General features: G+C 41.5%; 1 protein-coding gene across 2 annotated transcripts in view; it reads right to left on the reverse strand.

The window, feature by feature from the left end:
* HDAC1 (histone deacetylase 1) overlaps positions 1-14,926 on the reverse strand; it is a 32,584-nt gene that overhangs the window by 12,635 nt on the left and 5,023 nt on the right. The window contains exons 1-2 of one of the 2 annotated variants that reach the window (XM_068967196.1): positions 14,076-14,175; positions 12,569-12,681 (exon numbers count right to left, since the gene is read on the reverse strand). In XM_068967196.1, the coding sequence (XP_068823297.1) occupies positions 12,569-12,681; positions 14,076-14,139 (177 nt within the window). In that variant the 5' untranslated portion in view covers positions 14,140-14,175. Of the gene's footprint in view, positions 1-12,568; positions 12,682-14,075; positions 14,176-14,926 lie in introns of those variants that run through there. The other variant, XM_068967197.1, reaches the window with a different exon arrangement.

Raw genomic sequence — 14,926 nt, forward strand, 5'->3', positions numbered from 1 at the left:
TGAGATTATTAAATCTCTTTGTAAATTGTTTTACAAATTATTACTTCAATATTAAATGTAACAATATACAACTATAGGCCAAACGGCTCTAAGAGTTCAAGAAGGAGAGGTGACTAGTACTGAGTGAAATAGATGGCAAATCCTTTATAACTCATCATCATACCAATAATTCTGATCACATCCTCCCGATAAAAACTTCCTTGAGGGACTTTCCTGGGGGTCCAGAGGCTAAGACTCTGTTCCCAAGACATGGGGCCTAGGTTCGATCCCTGGTCGGGGAACTAGATCCCACATGCTGCAAATAAGAGTTCGCATGCCTGAACTAAAGATCCCACCTGCCACAATGCAGATCCAGCATGCTGTAACTGGGCCCGGGGGAGGCCAAATAAATAAATATTAAAAAAAAAAAAGAAACTTCTTTGACATAGTAATTTCCTGGTTATCCCAAAATTCTGATTCAGCCTGTCCTCTTTTTAAAAATTCTCCCAAAGAAATTTTTACTTAAAAAAAAAAGAAAAAGACTTCCCTTGTGGTCCAATGGTTAAGATTCTGAATTTCCACTGCAGGGAGCGTGGGTTCAATCCCCGGGTGGGGAAGTTCCACATGCTGTGTTGGTACAGCCAAAAAATTTAATAAAAATAAAAGTTCTCTTCCTCTCATTCCTTAAAGGTGGGTCTCCTTCAAAGATAACCCTCTTCTTTTCTAATAACCCATATTTTTACAGTTTATAAAGCATTTTCAAAACAGCTAACAGTAATTGTTTACTCTGTGCCAGCCACTGTTTCAGGCACTTTACTGCTATCCAGTATGAGACAACCTTTTAAAGTTCATACTGTTATTATATTCACTCTGCAGTAAGGAAACTACAGCAGAGAAGGGTTAAACATAATTTGCCCAAGGTTACACAGCTAGTAAGCTGGAATAAGAACCCAGAGGTCTGGCTCTAGATACTGATAGAGAGATATCCGACTCTCATTTAATCCTCCTTTACTGACGAATATTAAGAATGAAACACAGGGGCTTTCCTGGTGGTCCAGTAGTTAAGAATCTGCTTCCAACGCAGGGGACTCAGGTTCGATCCCTGGTCCATGAAGATCCCACATGCCACAAAGCAATTAAGCCCGAGCTCCGCAGCTACTGAAGCCTTCGAGCCTAGGGCTGTGCTCAGCAACATGAGAAGCCACCACAATGAGAAGCCTGTGCGCTGCAATGAAGAGTAGCCCCTGCTCACTACAACTAGAGAAAGCCCAAAAGCAGCAGGGAAGACCAAGCTCAGACATAAATAAATAAATCTTTTACTAAAAAACAAAACAAACCCATAGTGAAAGAAGCAAGTACTAGTTTCAAATACTAAGTTGTTTCCACTATACTTCCCACTCTTGACAATGTTGTCAAAGCTCTGCTTTGGTGATCACCTTCTAGATAGCTGACCGCCCAGACTTTCACTCCGTCTTGATGTTCTAAGCTTCAGATTCACAATTCCAATAGCTTCCCAGCCAGTTCCGCTCACAAATCCTACAGGCACTTCAAATTCTACTGGACATAACAACTTGTTGAGAGCCTAGAGGCATTTAAACTTAACTTCCAGAACTACTCTGATGCTGTTTTTGTTAGTGAAGTGTCATCTTTAACTCTGTCCTTCTTGCCTTCCATTTCGATCCATTGCCAGTCATTATACCTCCACAATGGTTCTTTTTCCCCCCTCCATAATATTGACTGCATCCACCACCTTATTTCTCCTATGCTCCTCTTTCCCAGGTTTCCTATTCTCCCTACCATTCATTCAGTTGCTCCAGACAAAAGTTAGAGCATCACCCTTGACTCCTCATCTGCTACATTCAACTTCTCTTGAAACTACTGCCAGTGTCTCTGTCAAACCTGTCCACTTCCATCCCCAGGTCACTGGCAACATTCTTCTTAACCTTAACAATTGTGAATCTATTCTCAATTGTACAGCCAGAGTAATCTAAAATTCAAACTGAATCCTGTCACTACCCTCTAAAATCCCTTCAGTGGCTTCATTATTCACAAGATCAAGCTCAAATTCTTTAGTTTGGCTTGAAAAACCAAAATAATTGGGTCCCTGCTCACCTCTCTAGAATCCTCCTAAAATATTTTATGCTCTAGCCTAGGGAATACCAAATTCAAAGCACTTGTAAGAGCCAGGCAGTTTAGCTAACTTGACAAACAAAAACTAGTGAGGAAATCTGGGCCTAAATGCCAGGGTCTTCTGGGTTAAATTCCATTTATTTCAAAGGTTAGATGCTAACATAAAGTTCTTAAAAATACTTCGTGAATTAAATAAGAATGTTTGAGGGGTGGAATTTTTCTCATGAAATGACTGTACCAATCTGCTGAGCACAACTCTACTAGCGATTCTCTAAGGAAATTCTCTCCCATCTTTAGGCCTCTGCACATGCTATGGTCTAGAATAGTGTTCTCTCCACATCCTTCTATGCTACCTTTAGGCTGCAATTGAAAAGTTAATTTCCCCAGAAAGCTGTCCTTGACCCCCAGAGTCTCAGTTAAGTAACTCTCTGAAGTGCTCCCCTGAGAACCCTGTACTTCCTTGTCATCACATTCAACCTGTATAGAAACTGAGCTGCTTACTTTACTCTGGGAGGCCAGAAGCAGGTCTGACTGTATTCTACAAACACAGGACAGGGGAGGAGTTCACAGGTGGCCTAGTGGTTAGGACTCCAAGCTTTCACTGCCATGACCCAAGTTCAATCCCTGGTCAGGGAACTAAGACGCTGTACAGCTTGTGCAAGTGCTCAATAAAAATCTGTTGTCATAATAAATTAACTCTCATTTGGATTATTTTTTGGTCTCCTAATCAGTTCCATTTATATCCAGTCTAACCCTCTTCCAATCCATTTTCCATAATGGTGTCACAAAAATCTTTAAAAAGTCAATGCCCTCTTCTAGAACATTCAATGACAAAAGAAAAGATTTTAAAGTCTAGCACAGTAATCAAGGGGACTTTAAACTCAATTTTAAAGGACAGCATAGGAGGAGAAGGGGATGACAGAGGACGAGATGGTTGGATGGCATCATTGGCTCAATGGACATGAGTTTGAGCAAGGTCCAGGAGACGCTGAAGGACAGGGTGTGGCGTGCTGCAGTCCATGGGGTCCCAAAGAATCAGACATGACTGAGCGACTGAACAATAGTAATCAAGGAACTTTACAGGGTTCCTTTCCCAATCTAATCCTCCCTGCTACCCTCTTTCATAAACATAATCATCCAGAAAATAACTCTTCTTCAACAAGACCTACAGAGCTTCCCACCACAGTGACTCTGATTAAGCCTTTCTACTATTTGAAATTCATCCCTATCCCATACCTCTGAAGGACAAAGCCAATCTCAAAAGCTGCCTCTTTCACAAAATAAAAGCAAATCTCAGCCTAAGAACCTATCTCATCCCAGGCCACAACGTTTCAAGGAATATGACCTCATAATCAAAAATCACAAAAGAGGACTTCCCTGGCGGTCCAATGGTTAAGAATCCCCCTTGAAATGCAGGGGATGCAGGTTCAATCGCTGGTCAGGGACCTAATACTCCACACGCCATGGAGCAACTCACCTCACATGCCACAACCACTGAGCCCACAGGCCACAACTAGGGAGTCTGCGCGCCACAACAGAAGATTCCGAACGCTGCAACAAAGACCTAACGCAGTCAAATAAATAAATATTTTTAAAAAATCACAAAACACAAGGAAACAAAGCACCAGAGGTAAGAAGTCATAGAAACAACTAATAGCAGAATCAGATCCTCAGGGACCTTGGACATATGCTGAAATAGAAAAGAACAGCACTGAGAATCCCCTGGCAGTCCAGTGTTAGGATGCCAGCACCCTCACTTCAGGGGGAATGGGTCAGATCCCTTATCGGGAACTAAGCCTGCATGCTATGGGGTGTGGCAAAAACAATAATAATAAATAATAGTAATAATTTAAAAAGAGAAAAGGATTGAATTTTTATGTGACGTAAAGTGAAAGTCACTCAGTTGTGTCCGACTCTTTGCAACCCTATGGACTGTAACCTGCCAGGCTCCTCAATCCATGGAATTCTCCAGGTAAGAATACTGAAGGAGGTTGCCATTCCCTTCTCCAGGGGATCTTTCCAACCCAGGGACCAAACACGTGGCTCCTGCATGTCAGGTGAATTCTTTACAGTCTGAGCCACCAAGGAAGCCAAGAATATGGGAGTGGGCAGCCTATCCCTTCTCCAGGGGATCTTCCCGACCCAGGAATCGACCCAGGGTCTCTTGAATTGCAGGTGGATTTTCTACCAGCTGAGCTGGTAGTATTTATATACCAGTAAACGAAGATCATGGCATCTGGTCCCATCACTTCATGGGAAATAGATGGAGAAACAGTGGAAACAGTGTCAGACTTTATTTTGGGGGGCTCCAAAATCACTGCAGATGGTGACTGCAGCCATGAAATTAGAAGACGCTTACTCCTTGGAAGAAAAGTTATGACCAACCTAGATAGCATATTAAAAAGCAGAGACATTACTTTGCCAACAAAGGTCCGTCTAGTCAAGGCTATGGTTTTTCCAGTGGTCATGTATGGATATGAGAGTTGGACTGTGAAGAAAGCTGAGCACCAAAGAATTGATGCTTTTGAACTGTGGTGTTGGAGAAGACTCTTGAGAGTCCCTTGGACTGCAAGGAGATCCAGCCAATCCATTCTGAAGGAGATCAACCCTGGGATTACTTTGGAAGGAATGATGCTAAAGCTGTTCCAATACTTTGGCCACCTCATTAGAAGAGTTGACTTATTGGAAAAGACTCTGATGCTGGGAGGGATTGCGGGCAGGAGGAGAAGGGGACGACAGAGGATGAGATGGCTGGATGGCATCACTGACTCGATGGACATGAGTCTGAGTGAACTCTGGGAGTTGGTGATGGACAGGGAGGCCTGGCGTGCTGCAATTCATGGGGTTGCAAAGAGTCAGACACAACTGAGCGACTGAACTGAACTGAAACAATTAAAAAATAAAAAGTTCACTTTGTGACACCAAAATGTATACTCAGAACTTATGAATAAAAGGAAAAGTCATGTGTTAAATTCTAAAAATAAATAAATAAAAAGTTCAAAAGATACAGTTTATGATAGCATTAAAAAATGAAGTAATGGGGAAAAAAATCTAGTAAAAGAGGTACATCATCTTTATGGAGAAAATTATAGAATTTTATATTGATAGCCAAATTCTCAACTCCCTCTCAACAGTGGAATGGATAGATTATGGAATATTCTACAATTAATTACTATACAGTAATATGAACAAGCTACAACTATACACAAAAAATACATATTATGTAATTCCATTTATATTAAATTCAGCAAAATTAAGCTATATTATTTTAAAATGGATAATTAGGTAGTTGAATTATGATCAACAGCAAGGAAGCAATTAACAGAAAAGTCAGAATTCTAGTTACCTCTGGAGGAAAAGAAGAGGCTACAATCAGGAAGGAACAGGTTTCTGAGCTACCAGCAATGCTTTATTATTTCTTGAACTAGCCGGTGTTCATGTGTATGTTTACATCAATTTGTTAAATTGCATATTTGTTTTATGCAGTTTTCGGTGTTAATATTTCATAATAAAGAAGTTAAAGGAAATCTAAAAAGACGTAATTAAATGGAGATATACATATACAATGTTCATGGATTCAAAAACTTACTATTCTCAAGATATCAATTCTCCCTAAGCTGATGCACAGAGTCACTGAAATTTCAACCAAAATTCTAGGAGATTTGTTTGTATCACTGATGAGTTAATTCTAAAATTTATGACAAGTGCAAGAGGAAATGTCAGCTGCTCGGTTGTGTCCGACTCTTTGCAATACCATGGACTATAGCCTGCCAGGCTCTTCTGTCCAAGGAATTCTCCAGGCAAGAATACTGGAGTGGGTTGCCATTCCCTTCTCTGCTGGATCTTTCCAACCTAGGGATCAAACCCAGGTCTCTAAAATTTATTCAGAGTACAAAAAGCAAGTAGCAAGTCACTTTTTCAAAAAAAAGATAAAGTGGGAGGACTTAATACTGGCTATCAAGACTTCATAAAAAGCTATTATAATTAAGCCACTGTAGTAACAGCATCCTTAAGAAGGCAATTGCTACCCATTCCAGTATTCTAGCCTGGGAAATGGAGAGGGCAATGGCACCCCACTCCAGTGCTCTTGCTTGGAGAATCCCATGGATGGAGAGGCCTGGTGGGCTGCAGTCCATGGGGTCGCTAAGAGTCAGGCACGACTTCACTTTCACTTTCACTTTTCATTTTCATGCCTTGGAGAGGGAAATGGCAACCCACTCCAGTGTTCTTGCCTGGAGAATCCCAGGGGCGGGGGAGCCTGGTGAGCTGCCGTCTATGGGGTCGCACAGAGTCGGACACGACTGAAGCGACTTAGAAGCAGCAGCAGCCTGGGAAATCCCATGGACAGAGGAGCCTGGCCAGGGCAAGAGAGGCAAAGTCAAGAGCACACAGGGCCCAGAAACAGACTCCAACATAGGATCTGGCACAAAGTAGGTGCTTAATAAGTATTTGTGGAATAAATTAATAAATATTGACATTTCAGATATAAAAATGGTGGCACTTAGCTCAGTGGGGAAACACAGACTTTTCAATCAATCAGCTGGAGAATATAGGGAAAAATTTCAGTGGTTTCTTTACTTCAAATCATGTTAAAACGTCAACTCTAGATAAGTGAATATCTGTATGTGAAAGGCAAACCTATGAAGATTTTTTAAAAATTAACATGAGAGAACACCTTAAGGGTTGGGAAGCATTTCTTAAGACATAAAAGTTCTTTTAAAAGAAACAATAAATATGACTACGTTACAATCAAGAATCTGTTTATTACGGATACATTAGATTGAAAAAGCAAAACCAGAGTAGAAAATATTTATAACAGTACACTGACAATGAACTACATATACCAAAATACATTGAAAAAAACAAAAAACTACTACAGGGGACTTTCCTGGTGGAAAAGGTGCAGTGATTAAGGTCCCCCACTTTCAATTTAGAGGGCTTAAGTTCAATCCCTGGTAGGGGACCTAAGATCCCATGTGCCACGTGGTCCAAAAATAAAAAAGAGAGGTAAAACTACTATAAATTGGTAAGAAAAAGAAAGCCAAATGACCCCAGAGGAAAATGGGCAAAAGAAACGAAGATACTTATAGCAGAGGACATACAGTTTTACTGGTCACTAGCAAAATGCAAATCAACACTGGGACTTCTAGCAGTCGAAAGGCTAAGATTCTATGCTTCCAATGCAGGGAATACAAGTTCAATTCCTGGTCAGGGAACTGGGGAACGAGGATCCCATGTGCCATGTGGTACAGCCCCCCAAAAAACAAATCAAGACCATAATTATAGTTTTTTTCTCACCCATTTGATTGGCAAAATTTAAAGTCTAATTCCAAGCATAAGAGAGGATGTAAATCAAGGTATCTGTTATATATTGTCAATTCATTCAACCACAATGAAAAACAACTTGGCATTTAATATTCACAAATCCTATAGTCCAGAAATTCTGCCCCCAGATAAAGAGCCATAAGAAAATTCTGCATATATACGCTTAGAGACATGTCTAAGAGTATCACAGAAAAACTGGTCCTAACATTAAAAACCTAGATACAGGACTTACCTGGTAGTCCAGTGGTAGAGAGTCTGCCTGCCAACACAGGGGACATAGGTTTATTTAATCCCTGGCCTGGGAAGACCCCACATGCTGAGGGGCAACTAAGCCCCTATGCCACAACTACTGAAGCCCGGGCACCTAGAGCCTATGCTCTGAAACAAGACAAGTCCATACACCACAAGAAAGAGTAGCCCATGCTCACAGCAACTGCAGAAAGCCCATTCGCAGCAATGAGGACCCAGCACAGCCAAGACAATAAATTAATTTAAAAAAACAGAGATACAAATCAAGATTATGATATACTGAAATGATAAAATATTATTCAGCAGAGAAAAAGGAAAGAATTATAGCTATATGCAACAAGTTGGATAGATTTTAGTAATTATATATATTGTGAGACAAAAGCAAGTCCCAGAAGACTACACATAGCATGCTAACCCTTTTTAAAAAATTCAAGAACAAGTACATAAATACTATATATTGTTTAGGCACATATATACATGATAAACATAATATGATAAGCAAAAGAATAGTAATCACAATATTTAGAAGATCAGGTTGTAGGAATATGGATGTTCATTGCATTAAAATAAGTATTAAGAAAAAATAAATTTAAAAAATATTTAAGTAAAGTGAATGAATAAACAAAGTAAATTCTTAAAAAAGATGGCCAAGCATGAATCTTTGGATGTTCATAAGCCAAGAAAAACAATTAACCTGAAGAGCCAATTACAACAGAAACACAAGAATAACCAGACAATCAAAAAGAAAAATGGGCAGAAGGCCTGAATGGGAACTTCAGTAGGGAAATCTGTAAAAAGATCCTCAACCTCACTAGTAACAAGAGAAATACCATCTTGGCATTATCTGCACGCCAAACAGCAATAAGGACGACTGTGTGCCGATATCCTCCGAGCACACCACCTGGTGAAACTCAAGCATACGTGCACCACGAGACATGTTCCAGAGTCTTCAGGACTTACCTGTTGGTCCAGTGGCTAGGAATCTGCCTGCCAATGCAGGGGACACAAGTTTGATCCCTGGTCCAGGGAGAGTCCATGTGCTACCGGGCAGCAAAGCCCATGCACCACAATTGGTGAGCCCAGGAGAGCCTGAGCGCCGCAACTACTGAGCCCATACACCTAAAGCCGATGCTCCACCGCAAGAGAAGCCACTGCAGTGAGAAGCTGATGCACCACAAAGAAGAGTGACCCTGCTTGCCACAACTAGAGGAAGCCTGCGTGCAGCAACTAATATCTAGTGTAGCCAGAAATAATAAATATTTTAAAAAGAATGTTCATAGCAGCAGTGTTTGTAATAGCTCAAAACTAGAAACAAACCAAAAGCCCACCAATACCAATAAAATAGACAACCTGTGGTATAGTCTTTCGAAATACAGTGAAAATAAATATATGTATCATCAACATGAATGACTTAGGAACACTGAGCAAAAAAGGCAAGTCACATAATAAATGCTGTATGGCTCCATTTATGTAACATTCAAACATGTAAAAGTAAAATATGTATCATTTAAGGATATACTGGTAAAATTATAAAGAAAAGCAAGGAAATAATTAATCCCAAATTCAGGGCAAAGGTTAACTCTGGGGAAGACGGAATCAGGGAAGGACAGACAGGAGTTCTAACAGTCATGGAAATATTCCTTTTCTTAAACAAGGTACTATTAATAATAATGTGATTCTTTATACTTTACATATATTTTATAAAAATTCTTTCAGATCTACGCAATATTTTATAAAAACATTTAAAAAAAGGAACAGAAGGCAATAAGAAGCCTGGGAATATACAAAATCAGTATCCAAGGCAAGGAAGAGAGCAGGATTCTTAATTATGTAAATAGGAAGATGCCTGGATGAAAAGTGAGGATTTGATTCTGGGAGAGATTAATTAAATGTGCAGAGAAAGAACTGGAGAAGGAACCCAAGAAGGTGAAATTGTGTGAAAAAGACTTCAATCTGTCTCCTTCAGGTATAGAAACTTCTATGAGAAGTCTAGGGTATTTCTTTCAGGAGTTAACTCTCAAAAGCCATTAATTTCAGGACAGACACTAAAATAAATGGCTATTTGTCCTTTGGGAAAGGGATGCTAGGATCATAGCCCAGAGAAAGGAGAAGAAAGAAGAGATCAACAGAGAAACGCTGTTGCGAGAAGAGGACTAAAGATTCATACTCAATAAAGACGTAGAGCCAGGGACTTCCCTGGTGGTAAAGACTCTGCGCTCTGGGTAAAGGTTCGATCCCTGGTCGGGGAACTAAGATTCCACAAGCTTTGCAGTATGGTCAAAAGATTAAAAAAAAAATTTTTTTTTTGAGGGGAAAAAAAAAGATAGAACCAGAAAAGGAAAAAGATCACATGAAAGTGAACATGGTCTAGCGATTTCAGCAAGAGATTACACTGGGCTTTTGCTTTAGTTTACAATAAGAATACCACACAGATGAAGTAATCTCCAATAAGGTATTATTATCTCCTATGACAGCCACGGTTGGTTACTTCCCAAAGAGCTATTCTCTCCCTTCCCTCTTTTTAACAGATCTCAATTTGGTTGGGTATACCCAGCCCCAAGGATCAAATTGCTGGTGAATGGTCTAAGTATGGCAAATGACCCAATGAGACTTAAAGGGAAATCTGTTAGGAAGTTGCTAGGAAGGGCTTTCTTCTTTAATAAAAATAGAGTGTAGGGTAGGCACAGTGGAGAGTGATTAAAATCAAGGTTGCTATAAAGATTAAGTAAATAACAGTAGCCCTGGCTTGGTACCTAGCAATCTTCAATAAATGTTAGTTGATTTCTCCTCTCACTTAAAGATATGACCCTTTTTTTATTATTAATATATCAGTATCACTCATGGAGGTTAATAAAGTCCCTGGGTTATAACAAGTACTCAACAAAAATCTGTTCAATGAAAAAAAGAAACAGTGCTTAACGCATCTCTTGAAAATGAGAAAGATATGACTAGGTGGAGTAAATAATCCTCCCCATCAGAATGGGGTGGAAAGAGGCAGAATCTGATCTGGCTGAAATGGAGTGTTCTGAGGGTGGAGTGGCAGGGAGGGAGGCAAACTGAGGCCAGGTGAGCATGGCTGAGATGTGCAACAGGCAGCCCCGTGGAGCCTTGGTGCTTATATTCCACATTCAGGTGCCCTCTCTGTATCTAAATACTAGTCTGTTCCCTAGAGTCCCTGAAAACCTCTGCTGTCTTTTATGTTTTTCATTCCCAGATGCCCTTCACACCTGAAAATGCTCTCTGGTCCCAAGTTCCATCTGCTCCTCCGTCTACCTTCCCTCCTTGCTTCCCCAGCTGCCTCCAGGGGCTCCAGAGACATGACACAGTCGCCTGGGACAGAAGATTCCTCTCCTTTCAGTCTCTGGAATGGTGGGGAAGGATGCTGCTGCTACTAGGTTACATAAGCTGTCAGCACAGACTTCAACAACCCTTACACTCTAACCGTAAGGCAACACAGGCCTCCAGCCCCTCCTTATTTTCTCATTTGGACTCTTGCAACAGCCTCCTAACTTAGCCTCCCTGCTTCTAAAATGCGTGCCTATTCCTATTTCTCATTTAAAACACTTCACTTGGGACTTCCCTAGTGATTCAGTGACTAAAACTTCACGTTCCCAATGCAGTGGGGCTGGGTTCAATCCCGGGGTTAGGGAAATAGATCCTGCATGCCGCAGTAAAAGATCCTGAATGCTGCACCTGAAGAGCCAGCATACCACCATGCAGACAGAAGATGCTGTGTGCCATAGCTAAGAGCCGCACAACCGAACAAATAAACAGAACGTTTTAAATAAACACTTCTTTTGTTTTTTACAGCCTCCAGAAAAGTTCAAATTGGGAAACTCTGGACCAAATTTGGCTCACAGATATGTTCATGTACTTTTGTTCCTACATGTTTCAAACAAACTTGGGCCAACATTTTAAACCTTGAAGACTCTATGTAATAATCCAGAGTTCTGGCTTCTCTTTAAAAACCGCTATGTGTCCGACTCTTCGTGACCCTTTGGGCTACAGACCACCAGGCTCCTCTGCCCATGGGATTTTTCAGTTAACAATACTGGAGCAGGTTGCCATTTTCCTCCTCCAGGGGATCTTTCCAATCCAGAGATGGAATCCATGTCTCCTGTGTCTCCTGCATTGCAAGCAGATTTCTTTACCCGCTGAGCCATCAGGGAAAACTGGAAGATGTGGCAAAAGACATCAGCTGGAGCCAGGCCAAGTGGCTAGAAAGTCCATACTCTCCAGTAACTATAGAGACTTGGTATCTAGTTCAACACAGTTCCAATCACTTAGTTTTTAGGGACTAGATTTTTTGACCCTGGCCCAGCAAAATTGCTTAATATAGCACATTCAATTCTTGCTGACCTCTCCAGCTCTAGCTCCCCTCTCCAGCTCTAGCTCCCCTCTCTCACACTTGTCAACTTTATACTGCAGCAATACTTGCACACTAAACTACTTACATTTCCCTAAACAGATCATATTGTTCCTACCTTTCTGCCTTTTTGTATACGCTCTTCCCTCAGCCTAGAATGCTAGTCCCCTCCTGAACTCCAGGCTAATTTCTATTTAATCTTTAAAACACTGCTTAGCTATCACTTCTAGGAAACATTCCAAGGCTCCCTTCCACATTCCACCTCAATGTCTCTGAATCTTACACATTTTTAAGTCGTTGCCCTTACACACTCTAGTACAATTTGTGTACATGTTGCTCACCAGCACTAGAGTGAGCACGTTAAAAAACAAAGAATCTCTACCATTTACAATGTCTGCCATGTAACAGTCACTCAACACATTTCATAAATGAGTAATTGAAAAAAAATGAGATAATGAATGATATATGGGGAACCAGAGCTGAAGAGGCTAGGGAGGGGTGAAGCTCCCAGTAACTCACATAGATTTCCATCTTCCGGTAGAGACCATAGTTAAGGAGTAAATTGTGAGTCATACGAATTCGGTGAGGCTTCATTGGGTGGCCTTGTCCATAATAGTAATTTCCAACATCCCCTGAAGAAGAAAGAGTGACAGCTTCAGTGACACAGTTAGACACACACTCCCAGGAGAACCCACAGATTTTTACAACAAATTTCTAGGCAAATTCCGTCTGGTTCATTCTAGGCTCCAAGATTCTCTCCCACATCAAGGAAGGGTAACTCCAAAAGAAAACAAAAAGCAGGGGACCGTAGTGAGATGAGCACTTAAGGATGTCTGTCTGGCCCAGTTTTTTCCCTTGGAACCCAAAGGCATTAGACAGTGTGAGTGGGTCAGTCCAAAGCTACTGGGGAACAGCGGCCAGTGAGGTGACTCACCTAACTATCTCCAAGGAATTCACTCCCACAACAGAAAGAATAATCATCACTACTCAGAATTACTGTAAGTCACAGTTCACCTCCTGCACATCAGAACACTTTATGACGTCAAAGCACTTTTGCAATCACTTTCTTACTGGATTCTCACAAATACCCTGGAAAATAGTTAAGACAGGGAGTATTATTCCCATTTTATAGATTAAAGACTAAACTCATCATCTCTGTAAAAATTAGCTTATCCATTAACTTTCTTTTTCTATTTGGCTGTGCTGGTCTTCACTGCTGCTCAGGCATTTCTCTAGCTGAGGAGAATGGGGGCTACTCTCTAGCTGTGGTGCTCAGGCTTCTTATTGCAGTGCCTTCTGCTGCGGACCACAGGCTTTAAGGTATGCAGCACGTGGGCTCAGCAGCTGTGGTTCCCCAGCTCTACAGAGCACAGTCTCAATGACTGTGGCATATGGGCTTAGTTGCTCCGAGGCATGTGGGATCTTCCCAAATCAGGGACTGAACCCATGTCTCCTGCACTGGCAGGCAGATTACCACTGAGCCACCAGGCTGGTTGGTTGCTTAGTCGCTAAGTTGTGTCCGACTCTTGCAACCCCACGGACTGTAGCCTGCCAGGCTCCTCTGTCCATAGCAGAGCCACCAGGGAAACCCCATAAACTCACCATCTCTTCATTTATCCATAGCAATAACCTTCCACTGGTCCCTCTGCTGTCAGTTCAAACTATCTGCCATACCAGTTATTTTCCTAACACACAGCTTTGATAACATCACTCCCCTACTCAAAAATCCTTAATGGTTCCCCATTTTCTATAGGATAAAGCATAAAGAACAACTTCAATAGGACTTTCTTAATCTATTTTTCCAACTTCTTACCACAACCACCCTACCCCAACACACACACCACATACACACACACATTCTGCTCTAGACGCTGGCAGGCAAATCTGGGTTATTTAACTGGTTGCTTGATTTTTCTAAATAAGATGTTATTGGAATACAACAATGCCCATTAGTTTTATTATCTATGACTACTTTTACATTATAATGGCAGAGTTGAGTAGCTAAATAGTTACTACAGAGACTCACCCATATGGCACGTGCATGCTAAGTCGCTCTGGTCATGTCTGACCTGCCAGGCTCCTCTGTCCATGGGATTCTCCAGGCAAGAACCCTGGAGTGGGCTGCCAACTCCTTCTCCAGGGGATCCTCCCGTCCCAGGGATCAAACCCACATCTCGTAAGTCTCCTGCATTGGCAGGTGGGTTCTTTACCACTAGTGCACTTGGGAAGCCCACCCAGGCACACAAAGCCTAAAATACTTACTATCTGACCCTTTACGGAAAGTCTGCCAATCTCTTGGAAGAAAAGCTATGACCAACCTAGATAGCGTATTAAAAAGCAGAGACATTATTCTGCCAAAAAAGGTCCATCTAGTCAAAGCTATGGTTTTTCCAGTAGTCATGTATGGACATGAGAGTTGGACTATAAAAAAAGCTGAGCGCTGAAGAATTGATGCCTTTGAACTGTAGTGCTGGAGTAGACTCTTGAAAGTCCCTTGGACTGTGAAGAGATCCAACCAGTCCAGCCTAAAGGAAATCAGTCCTGAATATTCATTGGAAGGACTGATGCTGAAGCTGAAACTCCCATAGTTTGGCCACCTGATGCAAAGAACTGACTCATTGGAAAAGACCCTGATGCTGGGAAAGGTTGAAGACAGGAGGTGAAGGGGATGAGAGGATGAGATGGTTGGATAGCATCACCAACTCAACAGACACGAGTCTGAGCAAGCTCTGGGAGTTGGTAATGGACAGGGAAGCCCGGCGTGCTACAGCCCAGACCATGGGGTCATAACAAGTCAGATGCGACTGAACTGAACTGAGTTGAACCTCCAATCTCTGTTATGAACACACTAGATTATTATCACCTTCTTGAACGCAT

The sequence above is a fragment of the Capricornis sumatraensis genome, chromosome 3 (genome assembly GCF_032405125.1).
Source record: "Capricornis sumatraensis isolate serow.1 chromosome 3, serow.2, whole genome shotgun sequence".
Taxonomy (NCBI): Eukaryota; Metazoa; Chordata; class Mammalia; order Artiodactyla; family Bovidae; genus Capricornis; species Capricornis sumatraensis.